This window comes from Cygnus olor, chromosome Z (genome assembly GCF_009769625.2).
Source record: "Cygnus olor isolate bCygOlo1 chromosome Z, bCygOlo1.pri.v2, whole genome shotgun sequence".
Classification (NCBI taxonomy): domain Eukaryota; kingdom Metazoa; phylum Chordata; class Aves; order Anseriformes; family Anatidae; genus Cygnus; species Cygnus olor.
Genome location: NC_049198.1, coordinates 36,905,055 through 36,926,205, shown reverse-complemented (window position 1 = coordinate 36,926,205; position 21,151 = coordinate 36,905,055). Strand labels below are relative to the sequence as shown.

Sequence of the window (21,151 nt, the reverse complement as noted above, 5' to 3'; positions counted from 1 at the left end):
AAGTTATATTCTTAAGCAGAAAGGTAATGCAATTTCTAGGCTGAGCTTGTGGTAGTGGAAAAGTCCAAGACTCTTAAATTTATTTTAAGGAAACAAGTATTTTACTCTGCACTCTGTAAAATATATGTTCTCATATAGACCTACATATGGTGTGTAATGAGTATGTCAAAAAATTTCTCAGAGACAAGAGTCATTATCTTTAAATGCAATGCTATTTACCATATGCAGTAGCCCAAAATTAGTTTCTCTGGATATAAACAGTCATGTAATCACACCCACCCTAACTTGAATGTGCTCTAGTGAGAAAGGTCACCTGGGCACAACATATCTGTTCTGTTGTGGTTATGTCAACAAATAAGTTATGAAGAATCAAATGCTGTCACCCACTTTGGTCCTTAAAAGCATGTTTGTTACATACATGAGTGTGGGTATTGCAGACATATATGAGCATGGTCATAAAAATTATTGGAGTATTCTAAGTGTCTTGTTTAACTAAAAATCTTAATCTACAATAACCAGGAACAGATAAATAACAATTAATCAGACTATGTACTAAAAATTTACTGTCCATGAGAAGCTATGTATAAGTGTGTCCTTACTATGAATTCTGACTTGGCATCAATCTGACAAATAACAATTAAAATCAATTACCCATCTGGACTGGCTCCAGGCTCCTTAAAAGACGCTATTCCATATGTATTTCTTTTTGAATAAGAAAAAATAAACCTGAACTTTTTTTTTTAATTATTTAAATCAATTTATCATTTAACATCACTGAAAGGGAAATTCAGGACCTTTTATTTGAGAGTTTAGTGCATAAGCAGAGCAACACAAAAATACTTGGATCATTGAGTTCACACAACTTGCAGATGGCCTCAGAATCACTACCTTTCTACATTTTTATCTATTCTTTTGATCTGTCTGTAGCCTTTTGACTCATTTACATACTCATTTTTAGAAACAAAACTCATACATTAAAAGCTTAAACCTTCATAAAATTCAAATCTTTCCCAAAAATGTTTAGGGAAGTATTCTTTCCAAAATCTAGTCCACTGTCTATGAAATAATATTAGTTTTTCCCTGTTTCCATATATGGAGATATGAAAGCTTACAGTTTCAGCCATAGCATATTTTAGGTAGAAGTGTTTTTTATTCATTAGATGAAGTCATAAAGAATTTTTGTCTCTTTCTCCCCAAATGACTTAAAGGAGTGATGCAATCTGATAGCATTTTAAAATACTAAAAGTTGGCATACAGACAACTTGAAACACAAAATACTATGGGAAATATTGAACTAATTACAGTAAAAAGTGTTTCTATACATGTGAATGGAAGTTAAATGAATACAGAATTTACAATATAATTGTGCAGTAGTTACACAATAGTATATATTTTTGTTATAATGTCAGAGAGGGATACTGCTGCTTTAACTCAATGATACCGTGTTCAGAAACTAATAATTAGTTATCAGCAAAGCACTGTATGACAATTTGACTAACTATTGGAAATAACCTACATAATAAGTTAAATTGAACATACCCACATGCAAACACTGGGTAGTAACTGGATAATAATTTCTACCCTTTCAGTAAATGATGTGTGCCATGTGTTTGTGAAATTTGCTGTATTCAAGCAACTGAATTAACAGTGACATGAAACTGGCCAATTCTGATGGCAGAACATACACACATATATATGCATAAAATATGTATAAATATTCTATGTATATATGTTATATGTACATATATATATATATATTGTATTTATAAATATAAAATATTTATACACTGAGTTACATGAGAAGAAAGTCTCAACTGATTATCAGTGAAAATGAGTGTAATTTTAAAGGTGTATCTAGATTTCAGTATAATGTTTTCAACAGTAATAAAAAGGAGTACTTTTTGTAGGTATCTATTCAAATGGAAAAAGTTTGCACAAGTGAAAGAGTGCAAATCAGGTATGTGCTGAGTCCTACAAAGTGATTCACGAATACAAGTCCATAGAGGTCCTATTGAAGTGAGCAGTGGAAATATGGCCCCATGCTTTTGACAGACCAAAGTTTTCAGCTAGAAGTACAGTATTTTATTCATATCCTGTCCGAATGCTTTTACAAGAACTTGATGCATACAGTGCTACAAAGGTATCTTACTTTCCCGATGTTTGCCTGCTGAACTTCACAACCTTCTAGAACAACTAAAGTTTGAAAATTGCTTAGAAAATAACAATAAACAAACAAGTGAGTGTAAAATATCCTATTATATTTGTAGTCTAATGCTAGATATTTCTGTATCCTATGGAAAAGGTTTTAAATAATTAAATAAAAATGTTTTAAAGGTATTTTCTACCGTAGATATCATTTTAATAAGAAATAGATAGATATCATCTTTAATGAAAAATATTTAAACATTGCTCTCACCGGTGGAATTTCCATATGTTTTAAGGCCACGGTAAAACAGTGACAAATGCATATGCATAAATATATATGCACATACATATATATTTATTTCAAAGGTGAGCTGTGACATTTTAATAAAGGCAACAGCTTTGATTATAGCTCCCATCAATAGCTTTGGGGTACCAAGCAGACATACGGTGAGCACTGAATAAAAGTGTAAATTCTCTTGTGTCTTTCCAAAGTTTTAGTAATAAATTCCAGTTTTAGGCAATAAAATGTCTGCCCAGTCCTCCTTCTCCTTCCCTCTCCAGATCGGTATCACATAGCAGCTTCTGAACTGGGCCCCTTTATTAGAAAGTATTGTAATCCAGGCCTAAGCTCCAACCCAAGACCTAAGTAATTAAAATATAGCAGTGTTTTTAGATGAAACCATCAACTCTCAGTTTTACCCAAACTCCATCCTGTCAAGTGTTTGAAAAGGGTAGTAGCTTGGTCATTTGAGATTTGAGACCAATGTCTCCATTACATTCAATTTCCTCACAAGCAGTTGCATGTATTGAATTGCTAATTTGTCTTGGTCACTCAATAGTTTTTATTATTTTTAAATCCCTTTTAGGTATTCCAAACCAATGCCAAAAATGAATGTTACAGAAATTTTCCAACTTAAAAGTTGTTTATATTTACATCTTGCTGTTAAAGCAATGAATATGCACTTTTCCCAATAGATATGCATGCTATTAAATCACATCGGTGATCTTTTTTTGTAGTGACTTCTCTTTCCATTCTCTTTCACATTATCTCCTCACAGAATCTCCTCCACTGAAAAAGCAGGGAAACTCTTGAATGTACTTGAGCTATTTGTGGGAAAACCATCATGTGTAATGTTAAGTAAAGGCACAGATAAATGAGTGGGCTAAATAGCATATCATTCGAGAATTTTTAGACTTGGAGGCTTAGCACCACAAATAAAATGGTTCACTTAAAATAATATGATTTATTGTAGGCTATTTGATCATTCCATGGAAGGATTCAAAAACTGGGAGTTTATGACTACTCATTGCTGGAGTGAAAAAGCAGCAGGTGACTGGATCTTGGAAATCTGTGACACCCCATCTCAGCTGAGAAATTTCAAGACCCCAGGTATGACTCAAGTCTTTATCTGAGCTCAGTGAACTTGGAGGAATGTTTGCAGTTTCTAATACTGCCTCAACTGCTTTCCACCTTTTATTTACATCTGTAACATCTGACTATATAAAGACAAGTGTGAAAGCAGAACTGTGAAGAGCATTATTCTTAGTTTATTAGTGTACTCTTCATTTTTGTGTTGCTGTTGTTTGCCACTTAAGACAAGCTTTTCTTATATTCTGAACTTTCTTCTGGTTTCCATAGAGAATTTCATCTTCTCAAGGGTAAAATGCCCTCTTTTTTGCCTTCAGACATGTTGCCTCAAAGTATGAAAAGATACTTTGAACATTTAGAGCTAGATCATACCAGCTATGAATTCTTCAAGCAGAGAACGACTCCTGTATCAGCTGAAATGTTACAAGAATCAGTGTTTTAAAGAAAACCAAAACTCTACTAGTCACAGTTTTCAAGGGGAAAAAAAAAAAAAAAAAAAAAAAAACTGCTTTAAATTGCAAGTACCAGGTTTGAAAGAAGTTACAGTATTGTGTAGTGATTTTTTTAACGCTACAGGCATTCTTCTGATTTTAATTTCCACTGCGCTGGTCAGTTTCATTAACATATTTCAGTAGAAGCACTTTGAAAGAAATAGAGATTAAGGGAAGATCTTTCAAAGAGACCCACGTCAGTAAATGATTATTTCTGTTTGCTGGTTTTGAGAGATGAGTATATAGTTCCATTTGCACCTACTGAAAAATTCAACCTTAAAACCATTAGGAAAAAGATACATTATATACAGAGAAAAATTGCAGTGTTTATGCGTGATACTGAGCATAGTCCTTCCTTTAGAGTCTCACATCAAAGTAAGTGGAAACCCTTTAATAAAAACAATCAAAGGGGAAATATCACTTAAGCAAGTCATATAGATTAAAATATGTTAGAGAGATAAATATAACTAATGTATTGGAATTTATTTCCCCTAAATCTACATTTACACTTACTCTGATTGGGCAGCATGTAAGAATGTAATGATATTACATTGGAAGTGACAAATTCTGCTCTGAAGTATTATATTGAGGACTACAATGACATCAGCAATATAATTAGTTTATAATTCAGTGAACTACAAGGTACATTACATCTCAGCTATGTAAACTCAAAAAACATTCAGGATTTTCTAATTAATTTGCTAAAAATCATTTCTGAATTTTAAGACATATATGTTAACTTAAAGTACTTGAAGCCATGAAAAATATTTTTGTATATACAAATAAAGAAATACTGACTAAAATGTGAACTGAAGTGCTTAAAAACTCTTTAAAATAAGAAACACTGGTGCAATGGGACACATACATACACATATTTGCCTTTTCTAAAAGAATGCTAATTGTGACAATTCTGCTTTGTCCAAGAAATGCCCATTAATTTTTCTCCAACCAGAAAAGTAAATGGAATATACTTTCTTAGTTGAAGTTTGGTTTGTTGAATTGCTCAGACTGAACTGAAGGCTATGTGCAGTTCAATTATTCAAGGTAAACATACCTCTCAGAGGAGTTAGTCGTGCTGGGAGGGCAGCTTGTCCAGGCTCTCCTGCAGCTTAGAAACTCAGTAGAACTATTTCCACTGCGACTTAGAGCAAGCCAGGGCACCAGAGGAATTATAATGTGGAAACATGATGTTGTCCAGTCTCCTTCCTATTCCAAGTGGAACATAGGCCAAACTTAACTGGGTTTGTACAGTTTTCTTTATACAAAAGTAAACCTTCTCATTTCAATATGATGACAAAATGGAAGTGCTGATTTTCTACCTTAAAAATTCTAACACAGATCATTCTCACCCAACTGCAGTTGAAATCAATGGAATTGAATGAGAATTTTGGTTCTTTGGTTCTGCTCTTCATTAGCTGAATTGTATTCTGTTAAATAAAACAGATAGTCAGATAGGTAATCTCTCCTTTTTAAAGAAGTCTCTCTGTTTATCTGGCCACCAAATCAAATTCTCTTATTGCCTAAATTGTCTGCATAATCTGAATTTTTCCAGGATGTTAAACCAGCAGTCATAACCCAATTTTTTTAAAACCTGGTATGTAATACAAGCCACATAAGTCCCTACTGGAGACCAGGATAATCAGTGTTATTTTCAAAATAGCTGAGCAGCAAACAACTTCTTATTAAAGTCTGTGATAACTCTAGCGTGGCCGGTATCATCTAAATATCAACTGTATACTCAAGAGGTTAACTTATAAGCACAGCTTTTTGAAATTCCAATTGTCATCCTCTAGAGATCTGAAAGGAAATAACAACATTGTCACTACTTCAATATTCACTTAATTTTCTCTGCACTGATCATTTCTCACCATGGCTTTACAGTGGTGAAAAGTTCTTAGGAAAGTGGCATTAATCAAACAAGAAAACGCAGAGCAAAGTTTCCAGTGCACTAAAAGGGGTGCTCATTAAAAGGGTATTTGGGAAAGTAGATACAGACTACATAGAACAGAAGTATACCGAGGTTACACAGAATCACAGAGTCACAGAACATTTGAGATGGGAAGGGACCTCTGGAGAGCATCTGGTCCAAGCCCCCTGCCGAGCAGGGTCACTCAGAGCACATTGCACGTTGCGGGTTTTGACTATCTCCAGAGAAGGAGACTCCACAGCCTCTCTGGGCAACCTGTGCCATTGTTCTGTCACCCTCACAGTAAAGAAGTGCCCCCTCATATTCAGATGGAACTTCTGGTGTTTCAGTTTGTGTCCGTTGCCTCTTGTCTTGTCACCAGGCACCACTGAAAAGAGTCTGGGCCCATCTTCTTGACACATTCCCTTCAGATATTTATACAGAAGATTCCCTCTCAGACTTCTCTTCTCCAAGGTAAAAAGGCCCAGCTCTCTCAGCCTCTCCTCGTATGACAGATGCTCCAGTCCCTACATCATCTTAGCAGCCCTCTGCTGGACTCTCTGCAGTATGTCCAGTATGGCTCTGGGGAGCCCAGAACTGGGCACAGCACTCCAAGAGACCACCCCCTACACAAGACTGAGTAGAGGGGCAGGACCACCTCCCTTGACTTGCTGGCAACACTCTTCCAAATGCACCCCAAGATACCATTGGCCTTCTTCATTGGCCATGAGGACCCATTGCTGACTCATGGTCAGCCTGCTGTCCACCAGGACTCCCAGGTCCCTCTCTGCAGAGCTGCTCTCCAGCAGGTCAGCCCCCAGCCTGTGGTGGTGCTTCGGGTCGTTCCTGCTGAGGTGCAGGACCCTGCACTTGCCTTTGTTGAACTTCCCAAGGTTCCTCTTTGCCCAACTCTCTAGTCTGTCCAGGTCCCCCAAATGGCAGTACAGCCCAGCACAGGTTTTTTATTTTCAGTCTGTTTGAATTTGGTAGAGGACATGTATTAATCAGCTACTACATAATTTAAATGTAATTATTTACTGAGAAGAAAACAGACAAAAATCAATGATTTTGAACTCCATTTTGCACTTAGTATTCCTGAAGAAGTCAGGAACCTCTCTGGCCTGAAGGACGATTTAGGGTAGCTCTATCCTGGGCTGCATTAAGAACACTGACAGCAGATAAAGGGAGGTGATCCTCCCCCTCTACTCAGCCCTGGTGAGGGCATACCTGGAGTATTGTGTCCAGTTCTGGGCTCCCCAGTCCAAGAGAGATATGGAGCACCTGGAGCGAGTCCTGAGAAATGCTACTAAAATGATTAAGGGACTGGAGCATCTCTCATATGAGGAATGGCCAAGGAAGCTGGGCCTCTTCATCCTGGAGAGAAGGCTCGGGCTGTCTGATCAATGCGGATAAGTTTCTGAAGGGAGATTGTCAAGAGGATGGGCCAGACTCTCCTCAGTGGTGCTCAGTAATAGGCTGAGAGGCAACAGGTACAAACTGAAACACAAGAAGATCCATCTGAATATGAGGAAAAACTTTACTGCAAGGGTGACTGAGCACTGGAACAGGCTGTCCACAGGAGTCTCCTCCCCTGGAGATATTCAAAAGCTGTCTGGACACAATCCCGGGTAATGTACTTCAGGGGACCCTGCTAGAGCATGGAGGTTGGAATAGGTGATGTCCAGAGGTCCCTCCCAAACTCAACCATTTTGTGATTCCGTGATTCACCTTTTTGTGTGCCAGAACCCAGTGGTTCATCCAACAGGCATAAAGGAGAGCCAAAGAGCAACACATTTCAGCTATTAATCTCTTCTCTCTGCCCTGGCACACTCCCTGTACTGAAGCCTAGAAAAGAGGTAACACAGAGCCATCCTGCGAACTGTTCCTTTGGGCTATCCTTTGGGCATTTTTATAGCCCTTTTATGTCACCAGGACAGTCTAAAGAGACCAGCTACATTTCCAAGCATACACTTTAAAGCCTGTTCCTGCACATCACATTCTATGAGAGTCATTGTATAGGTCTTACTGATATATTGATTTCTATACCTTATATATATTCTTCTCAGTGGTACAGTGACTAATCATATGGGACTGATTTCTTTTGCTCTGTGGGGACTGAAGCCTAAAGATCCAACATCTGAAGAAAAGGGACAGTAAGGCCAGGGGATGTGGAGAAGGCACACTTTCCCAGACAAGTGTGGTGGAGGAAATTGATATGCTCAAGGAATTTTGCTGGAGAATTTATTCTTTACTTTCTTTTGACCTCAATGTGAAATACTGCTTTAAACTGGTTAGATTTTTGCATGTATTTGTATTTCACATGATGCATGCTGGTTGTGAATTTGGATCCTGGTTCACTGAATATTCTTTGTAATTTGTCACCCAGCTTTCTAGATTTGTGCTTCTCTCGTAATGAAAGTCGTCCAATAACATTTCTATTCAGAAAGTTTTGAAAGTGCCTGACATATTCATAGTGGATAAACTCAGATTTTTGGTCATGTTAGGGCTAGTCTCTGCAAGCAACAGAATGTGTAGTAAACAAGTGGTGCTTAAACACAGTTTATGGTGCCTCTCGTTTATCACTGTAGCCTGCAGTTTATCACATCAATATCACCATCATGCCTGTTTCTTGTTTCTTTGTGTGCATGTGTTTGTTTAGCTATTGAAAGGTCTTATAATTAAGAGCTGCAGTTTTCCTGTAATCAAATTGAGAACAAAGAGCCAACATGTCATCATATCCCTGCATTGGCAAGGTAATGCCACATCTGTTACCCGTAAAGAAATGCAGGGTCCAGTTCATAAATGTAGTGCATGTGATTTCTGCATTTAATTCTGTAGAATTTATGGAGGAGGACATGTGCTTGCTGTGAAACACTGTGATATACCCTTTCTCCTGAGCACACAATGTGGAATCTCTCTTACGTACTAAATACAAGCAGAATAAGGTATTATTCTAGCCAAACTAAGTGATGGAAGCAGCCAAAAATGGGCAAAGAAAGATTTTGGCTTAAGTGTTCACATTTTGTTTATTCATTATAAAAGTTGTGTGTATGTATATATAATTATTTATTGAAATATTTTCATTGTGCAAATTAAACCTGCCTTGAGGCGGACTTCATTTATTTGCTGGCAAGTCACATGATTTTTTTCCTTCTTTATTTACTGAACCATTCTTAAAAGGCAGCTAATCTCTTGAGAGACCCTGTGTTATTCCCCCTTGCTGCTCTTTTGCATTAGGTGTATATTGACGGCTCCAATCCTTCCTGCGGATATGTTAATGCAAGCCCTTCCATATGTGTAAGTCCAGACACAACAATACACTGTGCTTGAGAAGCATCAGTGCCTGTGGTTATTTTTAGTGGGTACTTGCAAATATTTTTTTCTAGTACTCAGTATCTTTACCAGTGTTCTGGAAGAAATATAAAATCAACACTTGGAAACTTTAGTGATCATTGGAGAATAATAAGGACAAGGAGGAAAAGATTAGAGTAATGAGGCAAAACACACATTTTTTGATTGCATCCAATATATTATGGTCAATATGCTGTGGAAGTGGATTAAAATACCGAAAGGACAGAGACTGTATATGGAGAAGCTATATTTTTGAAAAGGCTGTAAAGATGATTGCATGTCCTGTTAAACATCAGCTCCCTATGTGAATCCCTTGCTAAAAAGAAAAATGCCTTTAAGAACACTGCTGAATCACTCTAAAGAACATTGAGAGGTAGCCTGATCCCCATGTGTCTAAACAGGTGGAAAATAGATGATTTGGGCATTTTTAATTTAGGGGAGACTAAATTGCTACATGGTTGTGAGCTAGAGCTGGGATAAGACAAACTGAAAATAAAGTGTATAGAGTTTGAAAGCCAGGGCAATTAACCAGTAGTTGGGCAGCAAGCATAGTAGATTCTTCATCAGTTAATTTTTAAAATCAGGATGAATTTCTCTTTAAAAGTAATGCTTTGCTTCAGCTACAAAAAAATTTGGAAGTTACTCTGTGAAACACTTATGTGATATACTCTTTACTACAGTTTCTTAAAAAATGAGTATAGGACAGAGAAGGTTTCATATGGAATGTAGAAAATTCTATCACATAAAGATTAAATTGAGTTGGCAAGAGACAACCAGATAACAGAGATTGCCATCTTTCACCCCAGTATAAACCACTTAAAAGAATTCAGTTACTATCCATCAGATAGCTGACATTCCTCAGTGAAAGGAGATTCCTCGGTGTAGAGAGATCTTGACAAATTAAAGAGTTGGGAAATCACCAACCACATAAAGTTTAAAAAGAGGAAGTGACAGATTATGCACTTGGGAAGGGGCAACCCTGGCTATACAGGCCAAGTACAGGCGGGGGGATGAGAGGCTGGAGAGCAGCCCTGCAGAAAGGCATCTGGGGATTTGGGTCAACAGCAAGGTGAATATCAGTCATCAGTGTACCCTGGCAGACAAAAGAGCTGACCATATCCAGGGGTGCATCAAGCACAGCATTGCTAGTTGGTCAAGGAAAGGGACTGTCCTGCTCTAGCCCATGCCAGTGCAGGCTCACCTTGAGTACTGTGTGCGGTTTTGGGCACCGCAGTATAAGAAGGATATAAAACTATTAGAGAGCTTCCAAAGGATGGCTACAAAGATGGCTTTGGTTCTGGAGGGGAAGACATATAAGGAGCAGCTCAGTTCACTTGGTTTGTTCAGCCCAGAGCAGGCTGAGGGGAGGCCTCATGGCAGCCTGCAGCTCCCTCATGAGGGGAGCGGAGGGGCAGGCGCTGAGCTCTGCTCTCTGGGGACAGCGACAGGACCCGAGGGAACGGCATGGAGCTGGGACAGGGGAGGGTCAGGCTGGGTGTTAGGGAAAGGGTCTGCACCCAGAGGGTGGTCAAGCACTGGGACAGGCTCCCCAGGGCAGTGGTCACAGCACTGAGCCTATGGGAGATCAAGAAGTGTTTGGACAACGCTTTCAGTCACAGGGATTAACTTTTAGGTAGTCTCATGTGGAGCCAGCAGTTGGATTCAATGATCCTTGTAGGTTCCTTCCAACGCAGGAGCTGTTGAATTCAACCTGTGCAAACTTTTATTAGACTTACAAGAGAGAGGAGTGCAAAAAAAAATACCGTGTAAAACTGATTGAAGAAAGTATGCTTTATCAGTTTATACTGGAGCAGAGATTGCACTCTCTATTAAACTAAGAAAACTGATTTCAAAAGCAAAGTCTTCCATACCTACTCAGAGGTCATGTTCACAAGTGACATGTTTTTTAAGACAGAGAAAATAAGAAATGGTTTCTAAAACTAGATTTTAAATACTTCTAGGCAAATTGAAAGAGTGGTCCTTGGTACTCTATGGAACATCCATCCAGCCATACTCACCAAGAAATGATTTTCCAAAAGTGGAAAGAGTGCGGTCCAGTCCAGTTGAAGATCCTACAGAAGATTATGGAACAGATGACTATTCAGGTGTGTATATTCATTCACTCTGTGCATTTACTTATGCAAAACTATGCATATGAAAATATTTCCCTCATTGGACTTTGTATTGTTAATGTATGGCCAGACATTGCTAAGGCTCCTGGCTTGCTTACTCAGTATGTGCTCTCTTCTATGTTATGTGTCTCTTAGTCTTTTTGAATTAGTTGAAGACTAGGATTCTGACCCCACAGCAGGGTCTGTGGCCTTTCACATCTGGGAAACAATTAGGTGGTACTGGAAGTTACCAGAAAAAAAAATAATAATAAAAATAGTGAAACAGAAGCATAATCAATACATTGAGCCTTCCTTGGACTTTCTCTGACTAGAAGAATAAGGTTATATTTATATTTCATGTGCTTAGTTAGAAGTGCAATGGCAAAACAGATAATAATTATGCAGGATTTATGAGGATTTATGGTATTTATAAATGGGAAAATTAAAATATTGAGGGTAGAACATGATGCTGACAGCATGTCTTTGCAAAAAGAGGGCTCCATCCGGATTTTCTTCTCAGGGTATGGAAGTAGTGGGAGTTCAGTGAATTGGTTTCTTAATTTAAGATCAGAACTATTTGTTTCATAATTTAAAATTATATATATGTGCCTTTCATCCATACGAGTTTTATACAGTTTTATATTTTTAAGCTGCAGTTAGCGTGCTATGAAGAATGCACTGCTTTTCATATAAATATATATATGCATATGCACACAAATATATGTGAAGAACATTATCTTCTACATCTACATGTGTTGTTTCTTGTTGATTCCCATAGAGATTTTTCATTATTTTCATTAGACTTCAGTAGATTTAAATTTTTGGTGCTGCAGAATAAGTTGCCAGTTTCCTACATGTAATCCAACAATGTCATGAGCATTATTTAGAAGGTTATGGCTGATGAATCTTGAGTATAGTTCCTGCAAGCCAACAGCAGGACCATGTTCACTTTAGAACTTTCATTGCACTCTTCTGCCCCAGCATGTCAGAGACGCAGTCCCTATTTTTGATTGAGAACTGCTAAACTCCTTGTTTTGGTAGGTGATGAAACACTACTATCTCTGCTGTAAAGGTCACTAACTTCTTAGCTTTTGTCGTATGAAGCAAACACTTCAGTCCTGGTCCCCTAGACAAAGTCAGGAGTTGATGGTTCTTTCCTCCCTTAGCTGGAAGGAACTATTTGAAAACTGTAAACATGAGTGTGGGTGAGATGGAGGACTGGTTAACAAGCATTAGCCAACGCTTTTGCAGCATGTAGCAGCACAGAACGAGATGAGTCTGCTCCATGGTTGCTTGTTCACTTGGGCTGTGGCATTTGCCCATTTGATAACCAGAGTAGCTGCTGATTACATTGACCTACTTGTGATAAGTGATGTTGCTAATCATTCCTTATTATGAATTCCAGAGGCCTTTCAACATTTCTAAATAGAATTCAAAATGATTTGTTATGCATTAGGAAGTCATCTGTTTGGATCCAGAAATAGCATCTGGTAGATTCTACAGAGGATGCCACAGTTGCTAAAAATTGTAACTCACTGTGAAGAAATACTGAGGCAAGGATCTGCAAAGGTGTTCAAATACTAAAAAAAATCTCTTTTCAGTTGAGCCAAATTACTACTCAGACCTAAGATCAAATAGGAAAACACAATGATTGTATTCTGTGTTAAAATATTGTTTTAAGGGGTCCTAAGTATTAAATGAGAAGTTTTAATTCCCACCCTGTATTTTGTGGGGGGTTTTCTTGTTTGGTTTTTTTACAGGTCCATGCAATGCGGAATGCAGTAAAGTGGGGTGTGATGGGCCAGGACCAGATCATTGTACTGACTGTCTGCACTACTACTACAAATCCAAGAACAACACACGGTAAGACCAAAAGAAAAAATCTTCACAGATTTGTCAGTATGTATACTAACTTCCTTTCCTCATCTCTTTGCTGCAGTCATGGATTATTAATTTTCCTCTGAATTTGACAAATTTTCTTAGGAGTTGAAAAAAAAAAGATCTAATCAGAATTTCAAGTACAGCATTCAAACAAGATTCCCTGATTATTTCCCCATCTCTTGATATTTTTTCATAAGAGGCTATATATATATATATGTGTGATAGCTACTACAGCTTCGGTGACTGAGTTTGAACAAGATAGAAAGAGGTGTAGATGGTCAAAAATGATACTGTATGACTGTCTGACAAGGCATTTGCCAGTGAGATAACATGCTGTAGGAAAAAAAAAAATGCTGAGGCAGCCCTATGCAATGCTTTGGAGGGTTACATGATCATTAGAAAACGTGATCTTTAGAAAAGCATCAATGCTGAGAAATATTTCTGCTTTGCAGTCATGGTCCAGGAATGTGGTGGCAGGTTATTTCATTAACGACTCTGCCTTCTCTTCCCTGCTGTCTGCAGGATCTGTGTTTCGACCTGCCCACCTGGTCACTACAATGCAGACAAGAAACGCTGTAAAAAATGCTCACCCAATTGTGAAACCTGTGTTGGAGGCCATAGTGACCAGTGCATGACCTGTAAATCTGGCTACTACCTGAATGAAGTAACCAATAGCTGTACTACCAGCTGCCCCGATGGGTTTTACCTGGATAAGAGTCAGTATTTCTTATTGTTTCTTTATTGTGGGCTACAGAATTTGATCTGGGGAGGTTGCTGGAATACTTATAAGCAGGAAAAGTATGTTGAATTCATCTATCTCTTATCCTATTCCTCTTATTAAATTGTTGCTAAGTGTCATTAAGAATCTCCTCAAAAATCAACCTCGGAATCTTTCTTGATTTTAAAAATCATGCTTAGAGGAAAGATGTCATTTCTGCTTGTGGCTGGGAGTAGCTAGCGGAATGATGGCAGTTCAAGAGCGAAGTCAGCTGCAGGACTGAGAAGGTTATCACTACTCCAGAAAAGACAGGCAGATCATGAACATGAGGCATTCCCTTTTCCCATTCTCCCACATTTGGATGCTGTGACACCATGTAGAAAAGGCAGCTGAAAAGTTAACCATGGTCGCTGAATTGGAGCTCTGAGGAAAATAGGCTCCTGGGTTGTAAAATGTAATTGCAATTGGCATTTCTGACAGGCTTAAGTACCTGCAATGATGTGATGACCCAAGAGCAGTAATTCCCTGCTATGTGAGATACCTAGCTTCCATTTCCTGAGATTGGCACACCTAATTTCTAGTTTTGGGTAGCAAAAATACTTAGACATATATTCAAATGTGCTTAAACTGCACTGACTTCAGTTGGGTTTAAACACATGCTTAGAAGACAAATATGTGCTCAAAGATCTTTGTTCAACCAGATACTTGACCTTTTACTACCTGCATTATGAAGCTGTGTGTTCATTTTTGATATTAGTAAAAGCAGGTACTACTTTAATTTTTCCATTTGTCACTGTGTGAGAACTACAGTGAAGGGAATTCCCTTCCACCCATTCAAGATAAGTAGATGAAAATGTAAGATTAAGTGGGGATGTTGTTTTTTTATTCTTAGAGAGGAACGTAGCACTGCATCTCAAAAGGGCAGGTCTGAAGAGAGAAAGAGACATCTCTTAAAGTAGGCAACTCTTGAGATGTGAAGACAAGTGTCAGTAACTTATATCTCAACTTTGTTACGATCAGAAGTGTTTGTGCAGGTGTGTCCTTGAATACCAAATCAGGTAAGACATGACAGGCTGTTTGCATGGAAGGCATAGGAAGTAAATTGCAGGATAGTTTCTGGAACATATGGCAGTCATTACTGCTTGTCCCCCCTATATGAAAAGAGGATTTAAGTCCGTATTAAAATAGTGAATTTAAATATCAAATGTTTACAAAGATTTTTGAACAACCTCAAAGCTTGCTATTTCTGTAAGGGCACAACTATAACTTCAAAATTTTAAAAATAAATTAAACCATTTGATGTCTGATGGAAAAAGCTAAAGACAGGCAGAATTCAGCCATTTTAGTCTAGCTAGCTGCTTCTGTTCCAGATGTCAAGCTACAAAACAGTAAGTCATGTTATATGTCCATATAATTTTATTAAATATAACTGACCAGGGTTTTCTGGGCTGTTTTCTTTTTTCCTTTGTAGATAAGATTGTTTGCCGAAAATGTAGTGAAAACTGTAAGACATGTGTTGAATTCCAAATCTGCACGGAATGCAAACATGGCCTAAGGTAAGGAAATGATGGATATCGCTAAACGCAATAGCTGAAGAGGCTTAGAAGTCTGTGGGTGAAGAACATCAGATAGCTGTTTAACCTTGAGTGGCCCTCATTTCATGTGTTCCATTGCTGTTTAGGCAGTAACATAGTATTTTTTTATGCTACTGTGTGCTGGTTTGGCCAACAATGGGTTTTTAGAAAACCTTTCATTTGAGGTAAAATAAAAGTTACAGTCATGTGGAAATCTGGCTTTTTTTTTTTTTTTTTTTGACCTACAGTGTGGCAGTCAAGGATTATTTTAGAGGTAGACCTGATGAATCATATTAACCTTTCTGATTCATTCTTCTGATAGTTAGAAACTATTTTCTTATCTTTATTGTGTTTCTTCGTACATCCAGTCACTCACTTATCTCAAGTACCTCAGGCTCAATTCTATTACACTGTAGTGTGCACATTATTTTGAACAGCAGTGGATATTTTTATTTCATAGGAGGACTTAATCATTTCTGAAACTGATAGGTAGAACCCACAAAGCATCAGTACACATTTCAAGCTCCTTTATGAATGAATGACCTTTTGATCCAAGCAGCTAAGGTCAAAAATCCTTCAAAATTCATGAAGGAGCGTATGCTGGCTTTATGCCACAAAAAATATGAAGTCAATATTCAGTATCTGTAGGGGTTCTTCTTTCAGAATATGGTGTTCTGCAAATGTTTTAACACTGAGCTTTTACATTTCGTCAAAGTGGATTTTTGTCTTTCAGATAGTATAAGCTGAAAGTTGTTTTTCTCCAGGACATCAAGAGCTAGATTCCTTTACATTTTGTAAAGGAATTCTCACTTCTGTGTATTTATATTGCATTTATATTTTTCAAGTGTTTGCACAATTTTTTTTACAGATATCTCTTTAAAAAACAAAAAACAAAAAAAAACAGACCCTTTGAAGAGGAAGTGTGATCTAGTGGGAAGGAAAGCATGGGACCAAATATGAACATTTCACTCTTTGTGAAATATGAGTATCTGCTTCCATTTAAAAAAGTAATTAAATTTGCAGTCCATGTTAAGAGTTTGGAGAATTTTAACAGAATCAACATGGCCTTCTGTGTATCTGTGAAATTAAATTAGTAAAGTAGTGGTTCAGAAGTTCCTATAATTGGCAAATAATGTCAGAAAAACCATATTAGTGACCTTATAGGACACAGTCTCCGTAGAAAAGCTATGTCTGGTTTTCTGTATTTCTCAGGAACTAACTTCACATACTTCCATGTCCATTAATATCAGCTTGTAGCACCACTGAAGAAGTAAACAAATCTATTCTGTGTGACAAAAGAAGGAGCAACAAAAATTTAAAAAAAAAAACACAACATATTTCATGTTTTCTTGGGCAATATTAGCAAGCTCAGACTGGTTTTTGGTAACATTTTCAAAGAGCACCATCTGTCTGGGTGTGAAAAATACGTGGAGTCTCGAGACCCAGAACATGCACTTCATATTCCCGTTGTTCAAAACTTCCTGCATTTGCTTGGCAGAGATGTGTCTATGGGCAGGATGTATCTATGGTTGGGACTTGGAAGACATTGATTCCAGTTCTGATCCTGCTGTTGACCCGTTAACTAAACTCAGGCAAATGATTAGTTTTCCCATCTGTAAAAATATGATAATGCTACCTGCCTTGTAAAGCACTTTGAGGTGTGTGGCTGAGGAAAAATAGTAAGAAAAGAGATGTTACATTTGTTGAATTGCTAATTTATTTTTTTCTGAACTGGGATCATAGACACTCCAAAAGTTCCAGCGGTGCAGAGCACACAAAACTTTTGTTTTATCCAATCTAAAAAACAGCATTAGCTCTCACATAAGGTGATAATCCCTAGAGCTGAAGAGCATTTTTAGAGAAAGAGCTCAATTCGGTGAAAGCTGAGATTCCACATAAGATGGCAAACATGGCAGAGAAGTCCTACCTTTAAAAAAACAAAACAAAACAAAAAAAAAACTGTTACTCAGTACCTTGTGCTCCTCAAAAGTACCTGCAGGCAGAATACCTCCATCTGTAATCTAGACAAATCACCCATGCCATGCATAACTGCTATTCAGTTAGGAGATTTTAAAGGAAACTGCTATGGCAGAAAGAGGTGGTGATTTCCTTGTTTGAGAATCTGTTGTTGGTTTGTGCTGTAGAATGGTATCCGGAGATGCTGCTGATCTTTCAAACAAAGTATGAGGTCTTGTTAACAAGTCCCTTAGTATTTTTTTAATGCAGTGGTGCTGACCCTGTGTCAAATTCCTCATGGGTAATTGCGTTTTACATGCCTGAATTTTTAGGACTCTGGCATCTTTCATATTTTACTGTCCTCTACTACTTAGTAGTACTTACAATGAGTTTGTAAACAGCGTCTGTGTTTCACCATAGATGAAACTGTATTTCATTCCCACTTGTTGTGATTGCTGTCTCTAAATTTACACAAATATGACCAGTGAAGGAAGCCAATGAATCCTAATCTATGAGTTGCGCTTTCATTACAGGAGAACAGCTGGTTTGTGAATGACCTTCTTGTCTTTTGTTGCTGTTATCTGCTCAAACATTGTGCTTTTTTTTTTTTTTTTTCCGCTTTTACAATAGTTTGCATGGCACCAAATGTGCTATCCGCTGTGAAGATGGAAAATACCATAATGGTAGGGAATGTGAACCGTGTCACCGTTCCTGTGCAACATGTGCAGGTATCTGACTGGCATTTATCTGCATTGTTTCCTTTCCTCCCTAATTTTAGCTCTGATTTTATCTTTTTATTGTTACTACATTCTAGTTACAGTATAATGTGCCTGCTGACATGTAATTTCTTAATTCTTTTGATAGTTCTTTAATATATCTTAAATATGGCAGACTTGTTTCAGTTAACATGAAAATCTAATTGAAGGTGTGCATACATTCTTTTTTTTCTTTTTTTTTTCCTTGTAATAATGCTCATTCTAATTTCCAGTAATGCCTTCCATTTTCCTTCTGGATTGGAAGAATGATTGGATAGATTTTATGGCATGTATGGAACTACCAACATACATTTCTTTCAGAAAAAGAAATACTGAAATTATGTATTTTCTTCTAACCATATACCTTTATTGTTTGATGTTACTCTTTGAAAGAAAGTAAGGCAAGTAAAACGTGGTCTCTAAAATTAAGATAAGGTTTTGCTACAGATAGAGTTGATGTCTGTTACAGAACAGGAGGAACTAACCACTAATATAATGTATTTTCTCTGGGGTTTAAGGTGGTGGAGTAGACGCTTGTATAAACTGCACACAGGGCTATTTTATGGAAGATGGGAGATGTGTTCAGTCCTGCAGTACTGGTTACTACCTTGATCACTCTACTGAAAGTGGATACAAAAGCTGCAAAAGGTATGATCTGTGGCTAATGTGTCTGATGTTCAGTAGTATGTTAGCTATTATTGTGTTAAGAAAGATAATACTTGTGAGAACAGAAAACACTGCTGACTTCAAAAAATAGGAAAAATGTGCTGCATACTAAGCAAATGAAGTAAAATGTTGGTTTTTGTTTTGTTTTGTTTTAAATTTTGAGTTATATTCATGCAGATCATCTGACAGTATTTTTCTAGTAATCATACATGTCCTTCACTTTAAAAAGCCTATAGTGAGAATCTGAGTAGATATGCATAGAAATGTAGAATTTACAAATCTGGCAGAGGATCTGTGTTTCTCAATAACAAGCCAAAAAAAAAAAAAAAAAGTGAATCTATGATTTTTTAATATCAGGTTAATTACTATTTATAAAGAACATTTCAGTTCTTCAGCTGTATAGACATAAACATGACATAAATATATTAACAGACTTACTGTCCAGCATAGCTCATCTGAGTGTACCAATAGGTAGATAAACCTCAGAGAAGGTTGTGCTGTGCAAAGAGGGGACATACATTTCTATTTCATTCTTTGTTAAACAAATACTACTTGTTGCCCTTTGGAACTGTTTATTATTGACTCACATTGAGCTCAAGGCAGGAAGGGAATCACCATGTGTTACAGTTTTCCAGTCTTCCACACACAAAAAAAAGGAACCGATACACAGTGAAAATCTAACAGCCAGGAGGGCGATGAAATGACCGGGAAGCAGGTCAGTCTTTTCCGTCCTGTGGCTTTGAGTTCATCCCTTGCTGGTGTATGGATGCACTATCAGCTTAATACTTCTGTTGATTACTTCTGCATAGTTCCTAAATACTAGAATAATGCAGATATTTAGTTTCAAAAAAAATGTGAATAAAAAGTGGTTGGAGGACAGAAACAGGACTGACTTGCAGAAGGAGGTCATTTTTTTTTTAATTATTACCATTGTTAGAACAGCTGATACCTCAGGAAACAGCAAACAAGCCCTTTGCAGTGCAGAAGCAGCCTCCTGGGAACTCTTGTATTTGGTGAGGCCGTAAGGCCAACCCTAACACTGTCTTTCAGATGTGATGCCAGCTGTTTGGACTGCAGTGGTCAAGGAGACAGAAACTGTACGATCTGTCCAAGTGGCTACAACCTAGACTCTGGTGTCTGCATAGTGGGAACAGTCTGCAAGGATGGTGAGTGCAATTCTCTGAAAAGATCTGTTTTACCATTGCTGCTTCTTTTACATGTATTGGGTTCGGCTGGTCTCTTTTTATTTGTCAAATTCTCAATTTGAGTTCTACATTACTTTTTACTTTTTTCAGGCTTGTGAAAAGGAGAAAGCCACATAAGTGTGCATTAATAAGATTAGTCACATACACACCTGAATTTTCCTAAAATAGTTTTCCCCCTGGCAGCAACCTACTTTTGCTTCCTTTTCTGTTTTTCAAAAGACATTGCTTTCAAAAAAATTTATACGAGGACCCTAGCGTACTGTCAATAGAATCACATTTATTTATTTCACCACTTTAAACCGTGAAAATGCTGATAAGTAAAAAGGATCTTAAGTACCTGTAGTGTTACTTGAATTATGTGAAAGGGTAATGAGAAAAAAGAAAAACAGTGGGCACCAATTTGTAATGGAGACTTGAACTTCCTCCAAGCTCTCTGAGGCAATGAAGGTATCATTCCTATTGCATGATTGGCTTCATTATTCACTAATAGTCATTCCTTTCAGAAGTCAAAATTACAGAGACACTGAGATAGCATCATGCTTCTCTTAAAATATTACTATGTGAATTACTTGTAGATAACAGTCCAACAAGTGCTGTCCAAGAGGAAAATCACACCAGAACAAAGCCCAGTGTTAAGCAGCGTGAAAGATACCTGATATAAAGTGCAGTAATACATGCATGTACATATGCAGTTTGGTCTTTATTACGGTAGGGTAAATCCATCCTCATTTGTCCACACGCAGCTTCAGCTGGGTACACACTTACAGTTGCCCAGGACTGGGGACACCCTGCCTCAGTCCTGTCTCCCTGGTTCTTTCAAGTGCAGTTGCCATGACAAGGCAACACGTGGGCATGTGGGCCATGAGGCAATTGCAGTGCATCCTGCTGGATCCCACCACATGGTGTGTGCTCTCCACAGCCCAGGGTAGCCAAGGAAAGTACAGAAGTCTTTCCTTCTGTTAAGTTACCAAGCATGGAGGGCCTCATTTCGCTGCCTGACAATTAGCACTGGGTACGTGTCTA

At 37.7% G+C, this 21,151-nt stretch overlaps 1 protein-coding gene and 1 long non-coding RNA gene across 3 annotated transcripts in view; one reads left to right on the top strand and one right to left on the bottom strand.

The window, feature by feature from the left end:
- The window catches only part of LOC121061326, a 31,985-nt gene extending 26,523 nt beyond the window's left edge, over positions 1 to 5,462 (bottom strand). Inside the window, exon 1 of the long non-coding RNA XR_005815051.1 lies at positions 5,060 to 5,462. This is a non-coding gene — a long non-coding RNA (uncharacterized LOC121061326). The remainder of the gene's footprint in view (positions 1 to 5,059) is intronic.
- The window catches only part of PCSK5 (proprotein convertase subtilisin/kexin type 5), a 251,454-nt gene that overhangs the window by 171,006 nt on the left and 59,297 nt on the right, over positions 1 to 21,151 (top strand). For both annotated transcript variants that reach the window (XM_040539991.1, XM_040539992.1), the window contains exons 13-20: positions 3,399 to 3,535; positions 11,224 to 11,367; positions 13,134 to 13,236; positions 13,777 to 13,970; positions 15,444 to 15,528; positions 18,133 to 18,230; positions 18,776 to 18,905; positions 19,974 to 20,089. In XM_040539991.1, the coding sequence (XP_040395925.1) occupies positions 3,399 to 3,535; positions 11,224 to 11,367; positions 13,134 to 13,236; positions 13,777 to 13,970; positions 15,444 to 15,528; positions 18,133 to 18,230; positions 18,776 to 18,905; positions 19,974 to 20,089 (1,007 nt within the window). The remainder of the gene's footprint in view (positions 1 to 3,398; positions 3,536 to 11,223; positions 11,368 to 13,133; positions 13,237 to 13,776; positions 13,971 to 15,443; positions 15,529 to 18,132; positions 18,231 to 18,775; positions 18,906 to 19,973; positions 20,090 to 21,151) is intronic.